General features: G+C 40.6%; 2 protein-coding genes across 8 annotated transcripts in view; one reads left to right on the top strand and one right to left on the bottom strand.

Moving 5' to 3' along the window:
- Positions 1-18,193, top strand: part of ME1 (malic enzyme 1) — a 113,743-nt gene that overhangs the window by 89,429 nt on the left and 6,121 nt on the right. For both annotated transcript variants that reach the window (XM_083608236.1, XM_083608237.1), the window contains exons 8-12: positions 2,356-2,453; positions 4,445-4,558; positions 10,949-11,054; positions 12,614-12,756; positions 15,296-15,469. In XM_083608236.1, coding sequence (XP_083464362.1) covers positions 2,356-2,453; positions 4,445-4,558; positions 10,949-11,054; positions 12,614-12,756; positions 15,296-15,469 — 635 coding nt within the window. The remainder of the gene's footprint in view (positions 1-2,355; positions 2,454-4,444; positions 4,559-10,948; positions 11,055-12,613; positions 12,757-15,295; positions 15,470-18,193) is intronic.
- PRSS35 (serine protease 35) overlaps positions 1-18,193 on the bottom strand; it is a 152,821-nt gene that overhangs the window by 131,513 nt on the left and 3,115 nt on the right. The gene's annotated exons all lie outside the window — the stretch shown is intronic.

Here is an 18,193-nt window from a genome sequence, read left to right as displayed (position 1 = left end):
ATGTAGCTCAAACATGGCACCAAATAAGTGTTGCATTCCTGTATCCAGGCATGCTGAAAGGAACAGTTTTCTGTTCTTTCCTTTTACCAGGTGGAGAAGGGAGGAGGCAACTGAGAGCAGGGAAATTGCACGGGGAAGGGGATGTTTAACGCTTTCCTATCAACTATTTTCTGCACTTTAAGTCGTTCTTCACCAGCAGATCTTCCCACTGTGAGGTTCCAGGTCCATGCTTGCAAGGGAAAACAGAGTTGAGAGAAAGCTCTTTGCAGAATTGTGTTCATTGTGCTGTATCTGTTGAATTAAATTAACATGAAAGCAGTTTATATCTGTACTTTTATGAAAGCAGTGGCCAGATGAAGTATATGACAAATTAAAGAGCAAAGTGATCTGCCATGTCAGACATTTATAGCTTTTTAATAAAACCTAAAATAAGGTTTGCCAAGGACACTGTGACACTTGTACTCTTAGAAGGGAGTCTACTGCCCCATGAGGCTTAACAAGAATCCAGGTTGTTTCCACTGAGCATGAGATTTTATTACAGAGCCACTCCCATCCTTTAGCCAGAAGCAGCTGAAATTCACCAAGGTAAATGCAAAACTACTATGGTGAGGAGATGGAAGACCCACTTTAAACATCTGCTACTGTTGCAGCATTCAATCTACATGCTTCCTTTTTAAAAAAAGAAGGACAATGAGGAAGCACATAGCCTACCATCAGAAACATATGGAACATTATTGGGAGTAGAGGGGAGATGTTAAAATGTGTGTGTTTGGTTGAGTTGTTTCCTGTCCTGCACTTCAGTGGGCTGTGTACTTTGTGCACACTCACACTTGTGATAGGGGTGTGGAAGTATTTGATACCTTAAAAGTAGTCTTCATAAAGGGGGTGTTATATCACTTGCTACTGGTAATATTGCAGCTGATATCCATTAGGTCCATGAGACATTTGCACATTTATACTCCACTGACAGTTGTAGTTGCTGTGCTACTTAAATTTTAAGTGGGGTGGGGAGGATGTTATTTGTGTGCAGAAGAAACACAGTAGCTCTATGACAAAAGTGTGAGCTTGAGAGGAGCAAGATGTTTGAACCCCAAAGTAACTTAGTAGAAATTTCATGGTTCTTGTATTATTCTTTTTTAAATAATCCTCCAGAGACTGCTTAGTAAGGCTTTAGCATTCTTAATTTTTACAGCATGTCATTGCCAGTTTGTGGCATGTATAACTTTAATCTGGTCTACGTTGTTTATACTGTAAACAACTGGGAATATTCATTGCCCAGGTGTGACACATGGAAGTGAGGGAATTCTGTGCTGAAGATCACAATGGTCTAGAGAAGCAGATTTTCCCTACTATGCATTTGAAATGTATGTTAACAGAAATTTTGCCTTTTGATGGATCTTATGATTGTCTTGTCCCTTTTCCTCCTCCTTTTGAAACAAAATAAGGCTTTTGACTAGAAGTCAAATTTCTTCATGACATGTGGTTTATAGAACGCTTTCTTACATGTTATGCAGTTTGCATAACCTTATTTAAGGATATATTTAGTAATATTTTATTTAATGTGTTATTTTGATGTGGACATCTGCCTTGTGGGAATAATATGTAACTAGTAATTCAGTTATCATAATATGTAAAATATATAATTCTACAATAAATACAGTAAAATACCAAACTTGGGGGGGGTGTAAGAGAGAGAGAGAGAGATTACTTTAAATACATTTGGATTCAGTTACAAGTTACTTCATCCTTTAATTCTTATCAAAACAGTGTGTTTTCTCCATTGTTTTTACAGTAAGATATTGTTTCACAATGGGATTACTGTTATTTTATGAGTTGGACCATATTGAAACTATTTCTTGTGTACATCAACTTTCCAGATATATTTCCAGTGCATGTGCCCTCTAGCATTCTTTATATTCCATTATGTAATATTACCCTACACCATAAGCTCAAATCAACATTTTAATGCCATTACAGTAATTTTGTAGCCTTTGTAAGACGACTTCTACATGTTTTGTGCCCTGAGGACACCTCTTCTCATTTCAACAGGTGTGCTATTGAAATCTATTAAAATAAGTCTTTTAAAAGGAAGTCGAATACATAATTTCAGATTGTTATTACATTGTAGTAGTATAATTAAACAAACGTTAATGTAACCTTGCTGTGTTTGGTACTCATCCTGTGCTTAAAAAAAATAAATAATGTGTTGCAATTTAGTAGCAGAGGTTAACATAGCCATTAAGAACAGGATTATATTTTTAAAAATCACAAAGGGGTGGGTACTTGTTGGTAATCATTAGCAATGACACAAGTTAATTTTAAACTTGATGAAGTAAGTTCCATTTTATTTTTCAGGAACAGCATCAGTGGCTGTTGCAGGACTTCTTGCTGCTCTACGGATTACTGGCAACAAACTGTCAGATCACACAATACTGTTCCAGGGAGCAGGCGAGGTAATACACCATTTATCCAATTATTATTTTTCCTGTTATTTAACTTATTTTTAAAAGTGAAGGTACATATAGCAGGTGGTGCTGTGGTCTAAACAATTGAGCCTCCCAGGAGTGCTGATCGTAAGGTCGGCAGTTTGAGTCTTCATGACAGGGTGAGCTCCCGTTGGTCTGTCCCAGCTCCTGCCAGCCTAGCTGTTTGAAAGCATGGTAGCACGAGCAGATAAATAGGTACTGCTGCAGCGGGAAGGTAAATGGTGTTTCCATGCGCTCTGGCTTCCGTCACAGTGTCCCATTGCACCAAAAGCGGTTCAGTCATGTTGGCCACATGACACGGAAAGCTGTCTGTGGATAAATGTCAGCTCCCTCAGCCTGAATGTGAGATATGCGCCACACCCCAAAGTCAAATTAGACTGGACTTAATCATCCAGGGGTCCTTTACCTTTACATATAGCTTTACTATTGACTAAGGCTAAAAGCACCTAATAAAGTTATATTTCTGAAGCTAAACAGGTCTGAGTGTCTGGATGGGGGTTTGCCTGGGTGGGAACCCTATGTACACCACCTTCCAGGATGAAAGAAAGGCACAACAGATGCATAACAATAAACAAATAAGCTGGCCAGTTAGTACAGTGATACCACGGGTTACGTTTCAGGTTACAGACTCTGCTAACCCAGAAATAGTGCTTCAGGTTAAGCACTTTGCTTCAGGATGAGAACAGAAATCGTGCTCCGGCGGTGCGGCAGCAGTAGGAGGCTCCATTAGCTAAAGTGGTGCTTCAGGTTAAGAACAGTTTCAGGTTAAGTACAGACCTCCGGAATGAATTAAGTACTTAACCTGAGGTACCACTGTATATAGACCCCAAAGGCTCCATTGAAGCATTTCCTTGTTAAAGATTAACTCTGATACAAGCATTTGGCCCTTGCTGCCCATTCAACCCCCTCGCTTCACCCCCCCCCCCAATCATCATCATTATTTTTTGGTATGAAAATAACTTCAGTTTAAAATTTATAGATTGTGTCTATTAAGTTTGCTTCTTCACATTCACATGCAATACATCCCCTTGCAGTTACCTTCAGTCCTTCCCGTCATAATATTTGAAGGCTATCACCCAAAAGAATCAATTTATTAACAAGATGCAAGGTCAATTAGTAAAAAACAATAATGACGACCACCACACACAAAAATCTTTTTCATGGCATAAAGCAATTAGTAATCTAGTGTTACCTTCATATAGGTTTAGAGCACTGAAAAGCATATCTATATTGTCTGAAGTTCTCAGTCCTGCTTTTCCTTTCCCCTACCTGAGATTTGTTGTTGTTATTGCTGCTGTCGTTATGATGATCAAGAACTCTATGCAAGATGGAAACTAAATGGCTATTGTCCTTTGAGCCTTACTGTTATATGTAGATAGATAGATGTCAGTCTTATTGAGTAGCTTGGGAGCTTTTATGACTCAACAGAGTTGTCAGATATTGTTTATGTCTACTTGTGATCTTTAATGTTGTATTCATCCTTTGGAATTTTTGGAGCCTGCTACATGTATGTCACATAACCTTTTTAGAACCTGGTGGGAGGGGGTCCATTGGGTGCCATGTCACAGTTATTCTAGGACATCTGTTTGAAAAAACATGCTTCTTGCCTAGTCCAGCTTTCTGTCATAACTTACATGATAACTTTCTAGCATGTCTGCAAGAGATGCCATTTTCATTGGATACAGAATCAGAAAAACAGTAAGCAGTTATTTCAAAATTAAACAGATATGGATTATTCAAGCATCATGTTTGCTTCTCACTCTTCCTCATATATATCTCGTATATTGGGGTACCAAACTGTGGTCTGTGGACCACCAGAGGTACAGGAGTTTTTTAAGGTAGGCTGTTTCTACAGTTATCATTGTTACTGTGGCTAATAGGTTCTAAAAGAGTGAAGATAAGCTATAAAACTTGAATTTCATGACCTAATTATTTTTTCTCTCCTTTTTCTTGTTAAGGCAGCTCTGGGGATCGCCAATCTGATTCTTATGGCCATGGAAAAGGAAGGGACACCGAAAAAGGAAGCAATCAAAAAGATATGGATGGTTGATTCCAAAGGATTAATTGTAAAGGTGATGCAGATTTTTCCTTATTATACAAATGCATATTTGAAGTATTCCACTTTTTCTGTACATTATTGGTTGAAACAACATATATATGTCTCAATCTACTGTATTTTTCGTCCCATAGGACGCTCCGTCCCATAGGACGCACCTAGTTTTTTGGGGGGGAAATAAAGGAAATTTCCCCCCCTTTATTTCCCCCCAAACCCAGGTCGGGGAAACCGAACCAGGTCGAGGAACAGCGGGATGGCGGCGCTGCGCCTCCCTGCTGCCCCCCGAGCTTGTGGGGCTGGCCGATGTCTGCCCGGCGCGCGGGGTGCTCTGCTTCAGGGTGCCTTGCGCGCCGGGCGGCAGGCTGCTATCCGCAGCGTGGGGAGCCCTGCGGGGAACTCCTGCAGGGCTCCCCACGCTGCAGATGTCTGCCCGGCGCGAGGGACGCTCTGCTTCAGGGCGCCCCTCGCGTTGGGCGGCAGGCTGCTATCCGCAGCCTAGACAGCCCTGCGGGACCTCCCGCAGGGCTGCCTAGGCTGCGGATGCATTCCCGAAGCCCCGGGCGCTCTGCTTTCAGCGCGCCCGGTGCTCTGGGAAGCAGGCTGCTATCCACAGCCTAGACAGCCCTGCGGGAACTCCCTCAGGGCTGCCTAGGCTGCGGATGTCTTCCTGAAGCCTGGAGAGCGAGAGGGGTCGGTGCGCACCGACCCCTCTCGCTCTCCAAGCTTCAGCGAAAGCCTGCATTCGCCCCATAGGACGCACCCAGATTTCCCCTTCATTTTTGGAGGGGAAAAGGTGCGTCCTATAGGGCGAAAAATACGGTATATGTTCTTAGGTCTCAGTGATGTCTCCTTTTCCTTACACTTACATGTGTTAGAGGTGGCTAAGTAACCCAGTAAAAGTGAAACTGGGTCAGTGTTTTTTGGAAAGATAATTATCCCCATAATTTCCTTAAGTGATATTCTTTGACCCTGATTTGGATTTTTTTCAGCAAGCTGACTAACATAAACACTAAGGGGAGTGTTTAACTTTGTTTTTATCTTCCATGAACATGTCAATTTATGTGAGTGTGTTCAGCAATGTAAATCATATTGTGTTGTATCAAATGTTAGTCATACTCAGAGAAGACCCATGAAAATTAATGGGCATGACTAACCTAGGTCCATTCATTTCTATGGGTCTAGTCTGAATAGAACTTAGTTTGATAGTTATTTATCAAAAGGAGAAAAGAAATGTGAATATAATACAGAATTCCTTGGGACGCCAGATGCCATCATGATACAATTCGGAGAAAATGATGTGGCTGATAGGAAGGGCATCACCCTCATATTGGCAGGAACCACAGATCTCGTCGCTCTGCAGGCAACACACCCTAGTTTGACCATCTTCTGGTCTGAGAACCTGGAGCAACACCACTGGTGAGGTGCAGCACTGCCTGCACATGTTAGCCATTCATGGGAGAAAGTTAACTGAGCTATGTCCTGCATAGCACAGTTGGGTGGTCATATCATATGCCACCCTGGCAACACATTTGATAAATTGGACTTATACCAGCCTGACAGAGTATACTTATCACCAAGTGGCAATGAGGCCTGGCTGATGGGTATTTACTGGGGCCTATGGGATTGGTTGCAGATGTGATTGGTTTGTTGTTAAGCTGGCAGGGAGGGGCTGACTCAGATGGCAGAAAAAGGCATTGGGTTGGATCCATAGTCTAAGTGCTGGAGAGTCTGTCTGGTGGACAGGGGGCTGTCGGACTATAGAACATCCTACTGGCATCCTGGTGGGACCACCCCATTTGATTTGTGTCATCGGGAGACACAGGATCGACCCTGAAGGAGTAATCAATCAGCAGGTGGGTTGATTGATTCAGGATGCATACCCACTGACTATGCCATAGCCTACTACATCAGTAATAAAAAAAAGTTATGGCCAATTTCAATCCCATAATATTGTCTTGTAATCATTTCTGTCATTATAAGATCACCACTCAGATCACCGGCCTGCTGGGCTTGGGCCCACAAACATGAAGTTATTTATCAAAAGGAGAAAAGAAATGCTGATATAAGAGATAATTTCCTGCTGATATTTTCCTTTATGTTTGCCAGACTTCTACTTAAAGTTCAGCTGTGTTGCCTCAAATAACTCTATTGCATAGTGATGGAGAGGAGATCATGCCCTTCCTACATGCTGTGGTTTGCTATGGTATCAGCAGTGGTTAGAAATTCAAAGCTGCTGGGTGACTACATCAGTTACTTTTACCTCATTTCTTCCCCATGCCAGAGCTAAGACAGAAACATATTTCAAGAACCAAAATAAAAGTGGTCATTTATGTTATAGTTCTGAGGTTCTTAAAATTAACAAGAAAAACAAAATAATACAGCTGATTTATTCAACTTCTTCATATGCTGTTTGCATGGTTTTTTATGGTTGGTCTTAGTGAAAAGAAACTTTGATTTGCTATTGCATTCTCATCCTTCCCTCAGTTGATGTCTTTCTCTTGTCACCATGTGTGTATAAATGCATTCTACTCCCCTGGGTCTTTAATGACTGGTGGATCTGAATAGTGAGACTTGAAGTGGAGTGTGCTTTCACATAAAACTGTAAAGTTTAAAGAAGCTTTATGATGCAGTTGAGGAACCCTTCTATAGTTGGCCTCACATGGCCATTGAGGTTGTGTGCATTGATTTTGTGCAATCACTATAACTTCTAGCTAGATGGATGACGTTGCATATTAATGTTATTATAATATTCCTGGAGTTGGATGAGTTTATCCAAAAAGAGGAGGCGATGTTTGTTCCTCCACAGTTCTATGCAGTCATTAATATTACATGGCCCATATCTCTACCAAAGAGTTAAGGTAAAGGTAAAGGGACCCCTGACCGTTAAGTCCAGTCGCGTACGATTCTGGGGTTGCAGTGCTCATCTTGCTTTACTGGCTGAGGGAGCTGGTGTTTGTCCGCAGACAGCTTCTGGGTCATGTGGCCAGCATGACTGAGCAGCTTCTGGCGAACCAGAGCAGCGCAGCCAAAGAGAGTAGCATGTAAATACAGGAAATCCTGGTAGATAATATTACTTTTCTCCTAATTTATTTGTCTCTAGAAAAGTCTGAATTAAAGGAAGCAGAACATATCGAATGTTTCTTTCTGTCTATCATTCTCATTTATATTTTGCCTTTTCACTAAATAGCTTAAAGTGGCATGCATGGGATTATCACATTTAATCCTCACAGTAATCTTGTGAGGTAGTTTAAGCAGAGTTAGTGACGTGCCCAAGGACATGCAGTCAGCATCATGGCTAAGCATGGACTCCAAGCCAAATCTTCCCTAATTCAACATCAATCCAGAGTGTGTGACGAATGCAGTTTGCCATCACCCACAGCCAAGAGTGCGGGATGCAGATATGGGAGTGAGTGCTGATGACCTGTTGTCAGTGGAGGAGGAGACTTGAAAGACATGGATATTTAGATGGGCAGGATGTGTAGGGACAGCTGTTTTGCCATATGATTTTGGAGGGCAACCAGTTTGTATGGGGAAGGGGATTTAGACAGTAAACAGTTTGGAACTGTTGCGGTGGAGCTGGCAATTAGATAAAGTGGCAGTGGAGGGTGAAAGGAGTTTGAAAGAAAAGATATGGAGGTAGTATTTTTTAAAAAGTAACCACTAGCATCTTCCAGAATCAAAGTAAATGTTTTTTCCATGACAAAGTTGGTTGAGGCCCCTAAACATCTGCTATTTTGAGAATCTGGCCTTTCAACCCAGTTGAATTCACTTTTCAGGGAAAGGGGATGAGAATAATCAAGTGGCTTAAATGTGCCCGAGCGTCATTGGATTGCATTCTTGTGGTCAGGCTGTTAACAAATAGATGCCATGTTTTTAAATTGATTATAAAAGAATCAAAGTGGAATGGAATGGGAAATGGTAATAAAAAAGGAAATACCTAAGGCATGCACCAAGGTAGTATGGTTGGGAAAGTTTCTTTGATTGAAAGTAATCAGAATTTGGTGAAACTTAACGAAGTTAGCAAAGGGAGAACAAATGGATTCAGCCTTAGAGATACGGCAGGGGAGACTTATATGCATAGTTAAAATAGATTAGCAGTTTTTAAATTTAAAATATTTTGCACTGTGATAGATAAGATTTGTGCTAGCTATAGTATAACTAGAAAAAAGACCTTTTTGCATTTTTACATTTATAAATTAACTGTGTTTTATGCTAGTTTTTTGTTTTTGTTTTTTAACTAATGTTTTATGTATTTTCTTAAAATCCCAGTGACACCTGCTGGAGTATTTAAAAACAGCACTGTACTTAGTAGCCTAGTAATTTTGCCCTGAAATTGGCCTTCATGAGTATGTCAGAAGGTGACCAAAGGTACTGTGGTCTGGAGGGACTATGAATTTTTCATTTTGGTCACAAAGGGAGCCAGGTACAAGTTTCTCAGAATAGTTCTGTGGTAGCAATACTAAGAAAATTTTTATAACCATTTATTAATTACATGAGTACATATTTATATCAGCTGAAAACCCAGTAATTCATTCTCTAAAGAAAACTTTATAAGAGAAGAGGGGGATGAACGATAGCTATCCCCAAATAAATCAAGGGTGAGTTGAAAGAAGCTGGCATGGTCTAGCATACAGCAACATATTTATTGCTAGCCACGTGACAGATCTATGCTATGTTTTGTGGTCACCCCGAACCATATACTGCTGGTGATAATATATTGCTTTCCATTATATAAATACCAAGACTTGTGGTTGCCGACCAGGGAAGTGAAGAAGAAAGAGAACAAATGCAGTGAAGTAATTTGTACCAAAGCACAAACCTGGGAACGTGTGTTTATAATAGATTTTCTAAATGGAAAAATGTAGTTGTGTTATGACAGCTTTTAAAACCCTTCTTCTCTTTATTCATTCTGGACTTACACAGGTCCCTGTATATACATTATTATACTTTTGCCTAATTTTGGGGGTGGGGTGGGGTGGGGCAGGGAACCACAACACCAAACCACATAATTTGCCACAAAACTTCAAAATAGGCATTTGAAGTAGATGCCCTTCAGTTGTATGCACTTTTGCATATTTATTGGACAGTAGTTCTTCAGTTTGAATCATGATGGCTCTAAGGGGCTGCTTTTGTAACTTCCACCCCCTTCAGATTCAGAAGTGAGCTCTCACTGACATAGAGCTTTGCTGTGGTTGCTTAGGAGGGCCCACACTTCTGGAGGCACAAAAAGCATGCCTTTTCCCACAGTGCCATTTAAGGGCTCCTGTTCTATGTAATGTAAGTGATAACTGGCTCTTCTTGAGTGCTGAATTCCAGTTCCATCACACAGCTGCAGTTACTCCAGGTTTGAGACCTGGAATGGTGCGTATCACCCCTGGTAGCCTGCTCATGGTGAGAAATACTACACTCATGTTTTTGAATTTCAGAAATCTAGCATACCTATTATCAGTTAAAATGCATTCCTTTTATGTACTCAGTTGACCATGTTCCTGTTCTACCGTTCCATGCCACACTCACTAATAGCAGTGGACCTCAAATCTTAAAACCCACCTTCTGCTTGCTATCCCTCTCAGAAAAGAAATTTCTCTCCATAAACATCCTAGCTAGGCTGCTGGTTGGCATTTTAAGACCACCTAGTTTTAGAGAGAAAATCTTGGCTTTATTATATGCCCTTCTCTAAATTCCGCACAATTTCCTCTACTTGAAGCTTGGAAAAGGATAGACAAGCCTCTTGTGAGCTGTGTAATTAATTACCGGAGAAGTGCAAGCTGTTTCTAGTCCTTCATTCTGTATATTAATTGATTGAGGGGGCCAGGTGCCAACTTTACCAATCAGTGGAATACAAGAGACAGTTTGCATTTTTCATTTGTCAGTAGTTTCTGTTGGGGGGCAAATGGGGATACCCATTCACAACCATTTAAGAGAGTTTTGATGCAAGATCACTAAGCAGATAAGACATTCAAACAAGTTAAGGTATTTCAGGGTAACATCGCTCATGAATTTTGATCAGAAGGTTTGGTTTTTCCCCCCTGAAAATGAGTGCAACTACCTTCTCCCCAGATCTAATGGGTTTTCACCAAATGGACTTCGGAAGGTTTTCTCACACAGGCGTAAGATAACGATTTCCCAGAAGTTGTATGAACACATCTCTCTCAAAAATCCTATCTATCGTTCCAAAGAGTTACAAAAATGCTTAGTAAAACCTACCTGCTTTTAATTGGGGGAAGTGTAGCATACTATCAGAGAATGGTTGTAGCAAGTTTTGGCACTTGGCCGGTATTGACTCGTAAGATGAGAGAAGATAGGTGTGCTTTTGAGGACAAGTTGAGTCCTTTCATTGAGACAAAAAACACAGAATGGATGCAAATCTATATTTCTAATAAATTAATTCTCTTTTTAAACTTAGGGCCGTGCCTCACTAACAGCTGAGAAAGAACAGTTTGCCCATCAACATAAAGAGATGAAAAATCTAGAAGATATTGTTAACAGTTTAAGGCCAACTGCTCTTATAGGTAACACTTACATCTCTATTTGTCCAACCACCTATACTACCTTTGCCTCTTTGTTTTATTGTTTGATATAGATGCTGTGAATATGCATGCAATGTATAAAAATAGGTTCTGAGTATGTATTATTCTTATTAATTGAATTTGTATATCATCCTTCATCCAAAGATCACAGGACAGTCATCTAACCCCCAACCCCCAAAAACCATCCTCAGGATGTGATGTTAGCAGTTATAAAATAGCTTTGTTTTGTTTCCTTCAGAGGGTGAAACCAGGTGAAGCTCTAGAAAATTTTGAACTGTAGTGTAAGTAATAGATAAGCGATGCATTACGTCAGGAAGAACTCATAGCTTTAGGTCAATGTTTACTTTTTAATCCACTCCCTGGGTTATGTCCTTCCTCTCATTTGCTGCCTGAGGCATAATACAATCAGAATAGTGTGTAATTTATCCTTCCCCCGTCTTTAAATTCTTTTCCAATAACTGCATTACGAATAAAAATGTGCACATTTACCTGAATGTAGTTACATTGTTTTGTAGTGAATGGAATTTAGAAGGGATTATTCTGTACGCTTTTTCTGTGAATGAAATTTAAGAGGGATTATTCTGTACCCTATTCTGTACAGGATACTGTTCAGAATAATCACTACTAAATTCCATTTACTGAAAAAGGGTATAAACAGTTACATTCAGGTAGCTGTGTATATTCAAAATGCAGTGTATAGCATTGAGTGTGGAACATGAAAAGAATTTATTTAAATACCGTGTTTATCTGCTGTGTATCTGCTGTGTAGCAAGAAAGACTGATCAAATTTGAGATTGTTTTTTTCTGTATGGATGATTAATTGTTAAAAAATCTCTCCTTGCATGACGGGGATTGCTTCGTTGTCTGATATTTTCCCAAGGTTTTCTTTAAAACAAGTCTCAGCAAATGCCATATATGGAGTCTTGCTAGACACCGTTCAGGAAGAAGACTTGTTATTGTTGGACCAGAAACAATTCTTTTAATAAAAGTAGCCATAAAGCATAAGTGAAATTATGTTTTCTAATTTATTATACCCTCTGGCTAGAAAAGGTTGACATTCTTATGATTAACTGTCTAGAAGCAAAATTGACATAAACTCTGCAAAATGTAGATCAAGTGCCAGTACTTTTTGTTTAGACCAATTAGCCTATAAAAATTATGGGAGCCAGACTTTGAACTCTACTTTCTTTGAGAGGCCTAAGATATCAGAAGAAAAACAAACAGACGGACAGACAGACAGACAGACAGGAAGATTATATGTTAAACTGCAGCTCTTCAAGACTCAAGCATCTATCTGTTCATACAGCTTAATGCAACTCAATTGAATATGTGTCAAAATTACAACTACTTAAGATCCTGAAGTATCTCATTCTGGGCTGGTCCCCTTGAAATATCTCAAGCACCAGCTTCATTGAAATGAAATGTCACAGTGGCACATTTCCTTTGTATATGAGTGCAACAGGACAAGTTATGGTGGATTCTGCCTTTTGTCTATGAATCAAAACAGTTACTTCATCCAAATTTCCCATTGTCTTCCTCAGGAGTTGCTGCCATTGGTGGTGCATTTACAAAAAAGATTATCCAGGATATGGCTTCCTTCAACCAGAGGCCAATTATTTTTGCTCTCAGTAACCCAACTAGCAAAGCAGAATGCTCGGCTGAGGACTGCTACACTCTAACCGAAGTAAGGAAAGAACCTTGATTGATACTGAATTGGTTGTACTTAATGAATGTTATTTCAGCAGCAAGGTAGAATAATTAGATTCTTGACTTATATGTTAAAAATGAAAGTTTCTAACCCCTCATGCTTTGCAGGCAATATTTAAAAAACAAACCTTGTTTGTTTGTACTCATGACACCTCGCTTCAAACCTCACCCAGGAGCTCCAAAGGGAAATAGAGTGGCTAACCTTTTTTGGCCAGCCTTCTGGAGGCCACATGCCAACAGTTTGTGTGGCTACTCTACACTTTACACCAGGTGTGGTGACCTCACACACTCTTGCATGTACACATAGACAGACATACATGAGACACATACCCTGCCACACATACACAGAGAGAGGGCCTAGAGAGAAGACATGGCTGAAGGTGGGGGGCAGCAGGTAGTTTTCTCATCCTTTTTGCTATTACATCTCTAATTCGGCAGAGCTGTGTGGGACCAAGGAGCTTTCAATCCATTGGATCCAAAGCTGCCATTGCTCCAAGCTGCCGTTGCCCCACCCATAAAAGATCTCATTTTTGGGGTTACATCTTGCTATTGCTTCTGCTGCTGGCTTCTTTTTACCTGGTTCCAGATGGAGCCTCCACTGTAGCAGAGCTCCCCCAAACTGGTGGCATTTCTTCTTGTTAGAGGAGAGGCACAAACCCATCGCTCTGATCCTCTCCAGCCATCAACCTGGGGATGTTGGAGCAGCAGGATTGTTCTCTAAGCCATATAACTTGTCTTTTAACTGGTCCATTGACTTAGGAGGACGTAGCTGGAATGAAATGATGTATAATCTAAATCCTGCTGCATATGAATTGCAGTCTTTATACTTTCTTTTTGGGTCAAGTACTTTCCCCTTGGAATTTCTCTACTGATGCAGGACAAATTTATAATTCTATAAATAGAAAACAAATATTAAGCATGTCCTATTTGCCTACCGAAATGTATACATTAGAGTGAATGCAGGAATGAAACAGGAATGCAAATATTTTAAAAAATATGGTTACAATGGGCAGCTCCACCTGGTAACCAGAGCTAAAAATATACCGAAATACCTAATCTTCCAGCAAAATGTATAAAGCAGGACATTATAAATCTACATGACACCAAGCTAAATGATATTCTTTTGAATAACTATATAGTGTTCTTGTTTGTGTTCCATGCATATTTGCAGTTCTGTAAGTTAAACAAGGATCCTTCTGTTTAAAAGTTAAATTTAACCATGTAGGCTGCAATCCTATACCTGTTTACCTGGGAGCAAGCCCAACTGATCTGAAAGGGAGTTATGTCTGAGTAGACATGCATAGAATTGCATTGTGAATCCTTTTAAGAAGGCTGACAAATAAGCATTTACAGACCTTATCTTCCAATGCTGGCAGTTTCATGCATACTGGACCAACTATTTTATTTGTTTCACTCAGACCTCAGCAAATAGCAAGTTAGCCAAGTAGGGCTGTTGGATTTGTATTTCTTTCATGCCACTTTTTACCTTAGCAGATAGAAGCTGTGGCCATGAACTGCATTAAAGATTATGATGGCATCACTGTGAACTATTATGGTTCTTCCTAGAAGAAGAGGGGTTATTTATACAACCCCCCCCCCCATTTATGCATGTTTAGTATGTGAGCGACTTGCACACACATTCATCATGTCAAACCCAGAAGCAACCCAGAAACATCACAAAAATGTCACAAAAAGGGGCAGAACAGATGGGAGCGGGAACAGGATATTTGCAGACTTCTTCAATTGTGTTTCAAATATACACAATTACAATTAAATGTGTGGTGCCTTGGAACGTAACCCCCACATAAATGAGGGGTTGCCTTTATATATATCTCACATAGTCATAATGTGAGTCTCAGTTTTGCATACTTGCATTTATGTAGATGGCTGAAACTAGTTCTGAAGATACTAAATGCCAATTCTTCCTAAACTGAAAAGTAAAGTAATAGATATCATATGAAATAGACATAATTCCATTTTGTTATCATATGTCTCAGCAAGATATCAGACACAAAGAGACATTATGATACAAAAGTCTACTGGGTTCAGATTGGTTTGGAACTTGCCTTGATGCTGACAATGCACTGACTGGAGAGAGACTTATTTAACAGTACATACAGTGGTACCTCGGGATGCGAACGGGATCCGTTTCGGAGCCCCGTTCGCATCCCAAAGCGAACGTAACCTGTGTCCGCACGTCTGCACATGCGCGGGGCACGTTTCGGCGCATGCAGGTGACGTCATTTTGAGGGTCTGCACATGCACACGCGGCGAAACTTGGAAGTAACGCGCTCCGTTACTTCCGGGTCGCGGCGGAGCGCATCCCGAATTTGCCTAACCCGAAGCGTATTCATCCCGAGGTATGACCGTAGTTAAAATTGCAAAATTCTTGTTTTGTGACTTGTGTGTAAGTTTCTGGTATACTGTAGTTACTTTATGAAAACACAGTTTTATAGATATAGATGCAGGTTCTGATTTTCCTCCACCCAATAACATTTGCAAAACATTTGTTTTAGGGGCGTGGCATTTTTGCAAGCGGAAGCCCTTTTGATTGTGTCACTCTTCCAGATGGACGCACTTTTATTCCTGGACAGGGTAACAATGCTTATGTGTTTCCAGGAGTTGCCCTTGGAGTTGTTGCATGTGGAATAAGACATATAAGTGAAGAAATTTTCCTCACAACTGCAGAGGTACTGACTGTTGTATACCTGATAATTTCTGCTCAGAAAAGGACACATCAGTTTATGACAGCATGTTGTTGTAGGGCCTTCAGACTGGTAGTTTGGGGTGAGGGACGTCAGCCTGAGGACTGCATATGCGCCCCCCCATGACTCTCAGAATCTGGCCCTCAGAACTCTCTCCAGACCACACCATCTTCCCTGGCCACACACACCTGAATACTATCTGAAACACTGAAACTGAGACTTTCTGTGTAATGTTCGCAGTGTAAGGTAATGAGACAGGAATTCATCGGAAATCTGATGGATTAAACCAGCGCTGAAACAAAAGCAGTACTTCTCCTATTACATAGACTGAATGTGTATTGAGGGACACATGCCTATGGTTAATATACCAAAGCCTCTGAGTCCTAATTTTGGGTGATTCTCTGACATTGTTTTGAGGGAGGAAAGAGTACTGTTGAACCTGTTATTTATTTCAGAATGTAAAAGCATGCAGAACTGTGAATTTCTTCTAGCAGAGAATTGGCAGCAATTGCTCTAGCAAGTCATTTGTTGCTGTTCTCTCTCTCTCTCTCTCTCTCTCTCTCTCTCTCTCTCTCTCTGTGTGTGTGTGTGTGTGTGTTTAAAGAATGGCAAGATTTCCTCACAGAAACCCCAGGTGTTGCAATTTTCCATCAAGGTGTTTTTCCCTAGGGAACCATTTGGACCTTCCATGTGCAAAAACCAGGAATAAGTCCAGACTCTCTCCACTAGCTTTGACTGGCCAAGATGGGCAGTGATCCTTCACATAGGAGGTGACTGAGGATAAGTTGGTTAATTCTATCCTCATGGCTAAAACCTTTCCCTGTAATTTCAGTTGGATATGGCAAGTCTTAATTCTCTGCCCTAAACTGCCATGTCTATTTTAAAAGACATGGCTTCTTAAACTTTCTAGAATGGGCTCATATGTATAGTTTGTAAAGTACTTTGGAAACTTCTTAAATGAAAGGTGGAGCATGCAAAGCCTCTCAAATGTCAAAATTGAGAGGAAGTCAGCAAAAATTGGTTTCTTTTACAGACTCTTTTAGCAGGAGTGGAAAGTACTAGAAAAGATAGCGATACTTTAAAATAACTTATTCAGGCAGACATCTGTTGATGGTGACACTGAGTGCAGATTTTGCCATCTAGGTCTTCAGTTAAATGTTAAGGTTATGTGAGTGAGCCCCATTAAACTCTGTGGGATTTATTTCAAAGTAGGCATGCTTAAGATTACAGTGTACACATATCTCTGCCCTGCACATACTCTCCTAATGACTCAAAGTCTGATTCATAGTCATATTGCAGCTACAAGAGCACTTACGTCTGGTCTCAATTATGCTCTGTAAACTTTACTGTCAAGTAATGGGTTGGACAATTGTGTCTGACCTGTGAAGAAGTATCAGGGGCAACCCAGTCTGATGGATGGGGTAAAGTATGTATGCATGTATGTGTGTATGTATGTATGTATGTATAAATAAATAAATAAAGCATTTTATCTCTTCACACAATGCATAATTGAGAGCAGGAGATGCTACCTGAATAACCCTGGCACCATAGGAATACCCATGCTTCCCAGATACCAAACTTGAATGTATTTTTTAGTATGAAAATCTTTTGTAAACTAGTTTGAGATCCCTGGGATGAATGGCGTTTGGAACAGGCAGATTCACTGGCTGAAGTCCCACATCTGGCTCAGTTGGAGATTCTCCAATCTAAGTCCTTCATCCTGACTCAGCCAAGCCTCAGCAGATCAACTGGGACTCAGCTGGTTGAACCAAGGCCCTGAAAAGGGGCAGGAGCAGGAGCAGGACAGGATGGAGGAGACCCACCCCATTCCAAACTCTGTTCTGCTCAATCATGCAACCTAGCAACCCCGTGGAAATTACACTAGCAAAAAGGGTAGTGTAAATCAAACTATTTTAAAGGCTTGCTTTCCCTCTACCAGGCTAAGGAGTAGACCTGCTTCTGAAAAGAGTTTGAAATAGTGGTAAATTACATTGGCATGATTTATTCCAACATAAATTATGCTGGCTTCTGATAGTTTGGATTTCTCTACCCATCTTGATCCAGTCCATGGAAAAACAAAAGAAGAAACGATATAAAGCCAGCCTGTACAATGGATCTTAACCAGGGAATCTTTTAAAAAGATAACCTCTTCCCATGGCTTGCTAGAGGAAGAGTCTGTAATGAACAGGGATAGGAAAAGTTTGAACATGAGTTTCCATTTGTAACTGTGGGTATGTGCACACTGTGTGATCATGTGGATTCAGTACTGGATGCAAGCGCCTTTTTGGGTGCTGTGCACATGACATCATCCTCATGTTGTCTCTTTCCCATACTACTTGTCAATCTAAAGCACACTCTGCTGTAACAGTTATAATCCAGTTTGTGTTGATAATGCACTTCGCAAGTGCATGTGCCTGCATGTGTACACAGAGGACACTTCCTCAGGCCACTTCTTACAGAGGCAGAGCTACTGGTGTTGTGGAGCTGTGCCACTCCCCCTTGCCATGTTTAACTTGTCTGTGAATAAAATAGGCAAAAGAGGAAGCAGTGCAATAACTTAGCCAGCTGTGTGTACCAGTATATATCTTCTGTATGTCAAACACACGCACACACACCAAGAAAAGGTCTGTGAAAACACTAATTGAAGGAAGAGGAATAGAGAAAACTATTGCACTTTAGTTTGAAAACATTCCCAGCTATGTGTACAGA

This window comes from Podarcis filfolensis (assembly GCF_964270895.1).
Source record: "Podarcis filfolensis genome assembly, chromosome: 3".
Classification (NCBI taxonomy): domain Eukaryota; kingdom Metazoa; phylum Chordata; class Lepidosauria; order Squamata; family Lacertidae; genus Podarcis; species Podarcis filfolensis.
The sequence above is the reverse complement of the archived record's forward strand: the minus strand, read 5'-3'. Positions and strand labels throughout refer to the sequence as shown.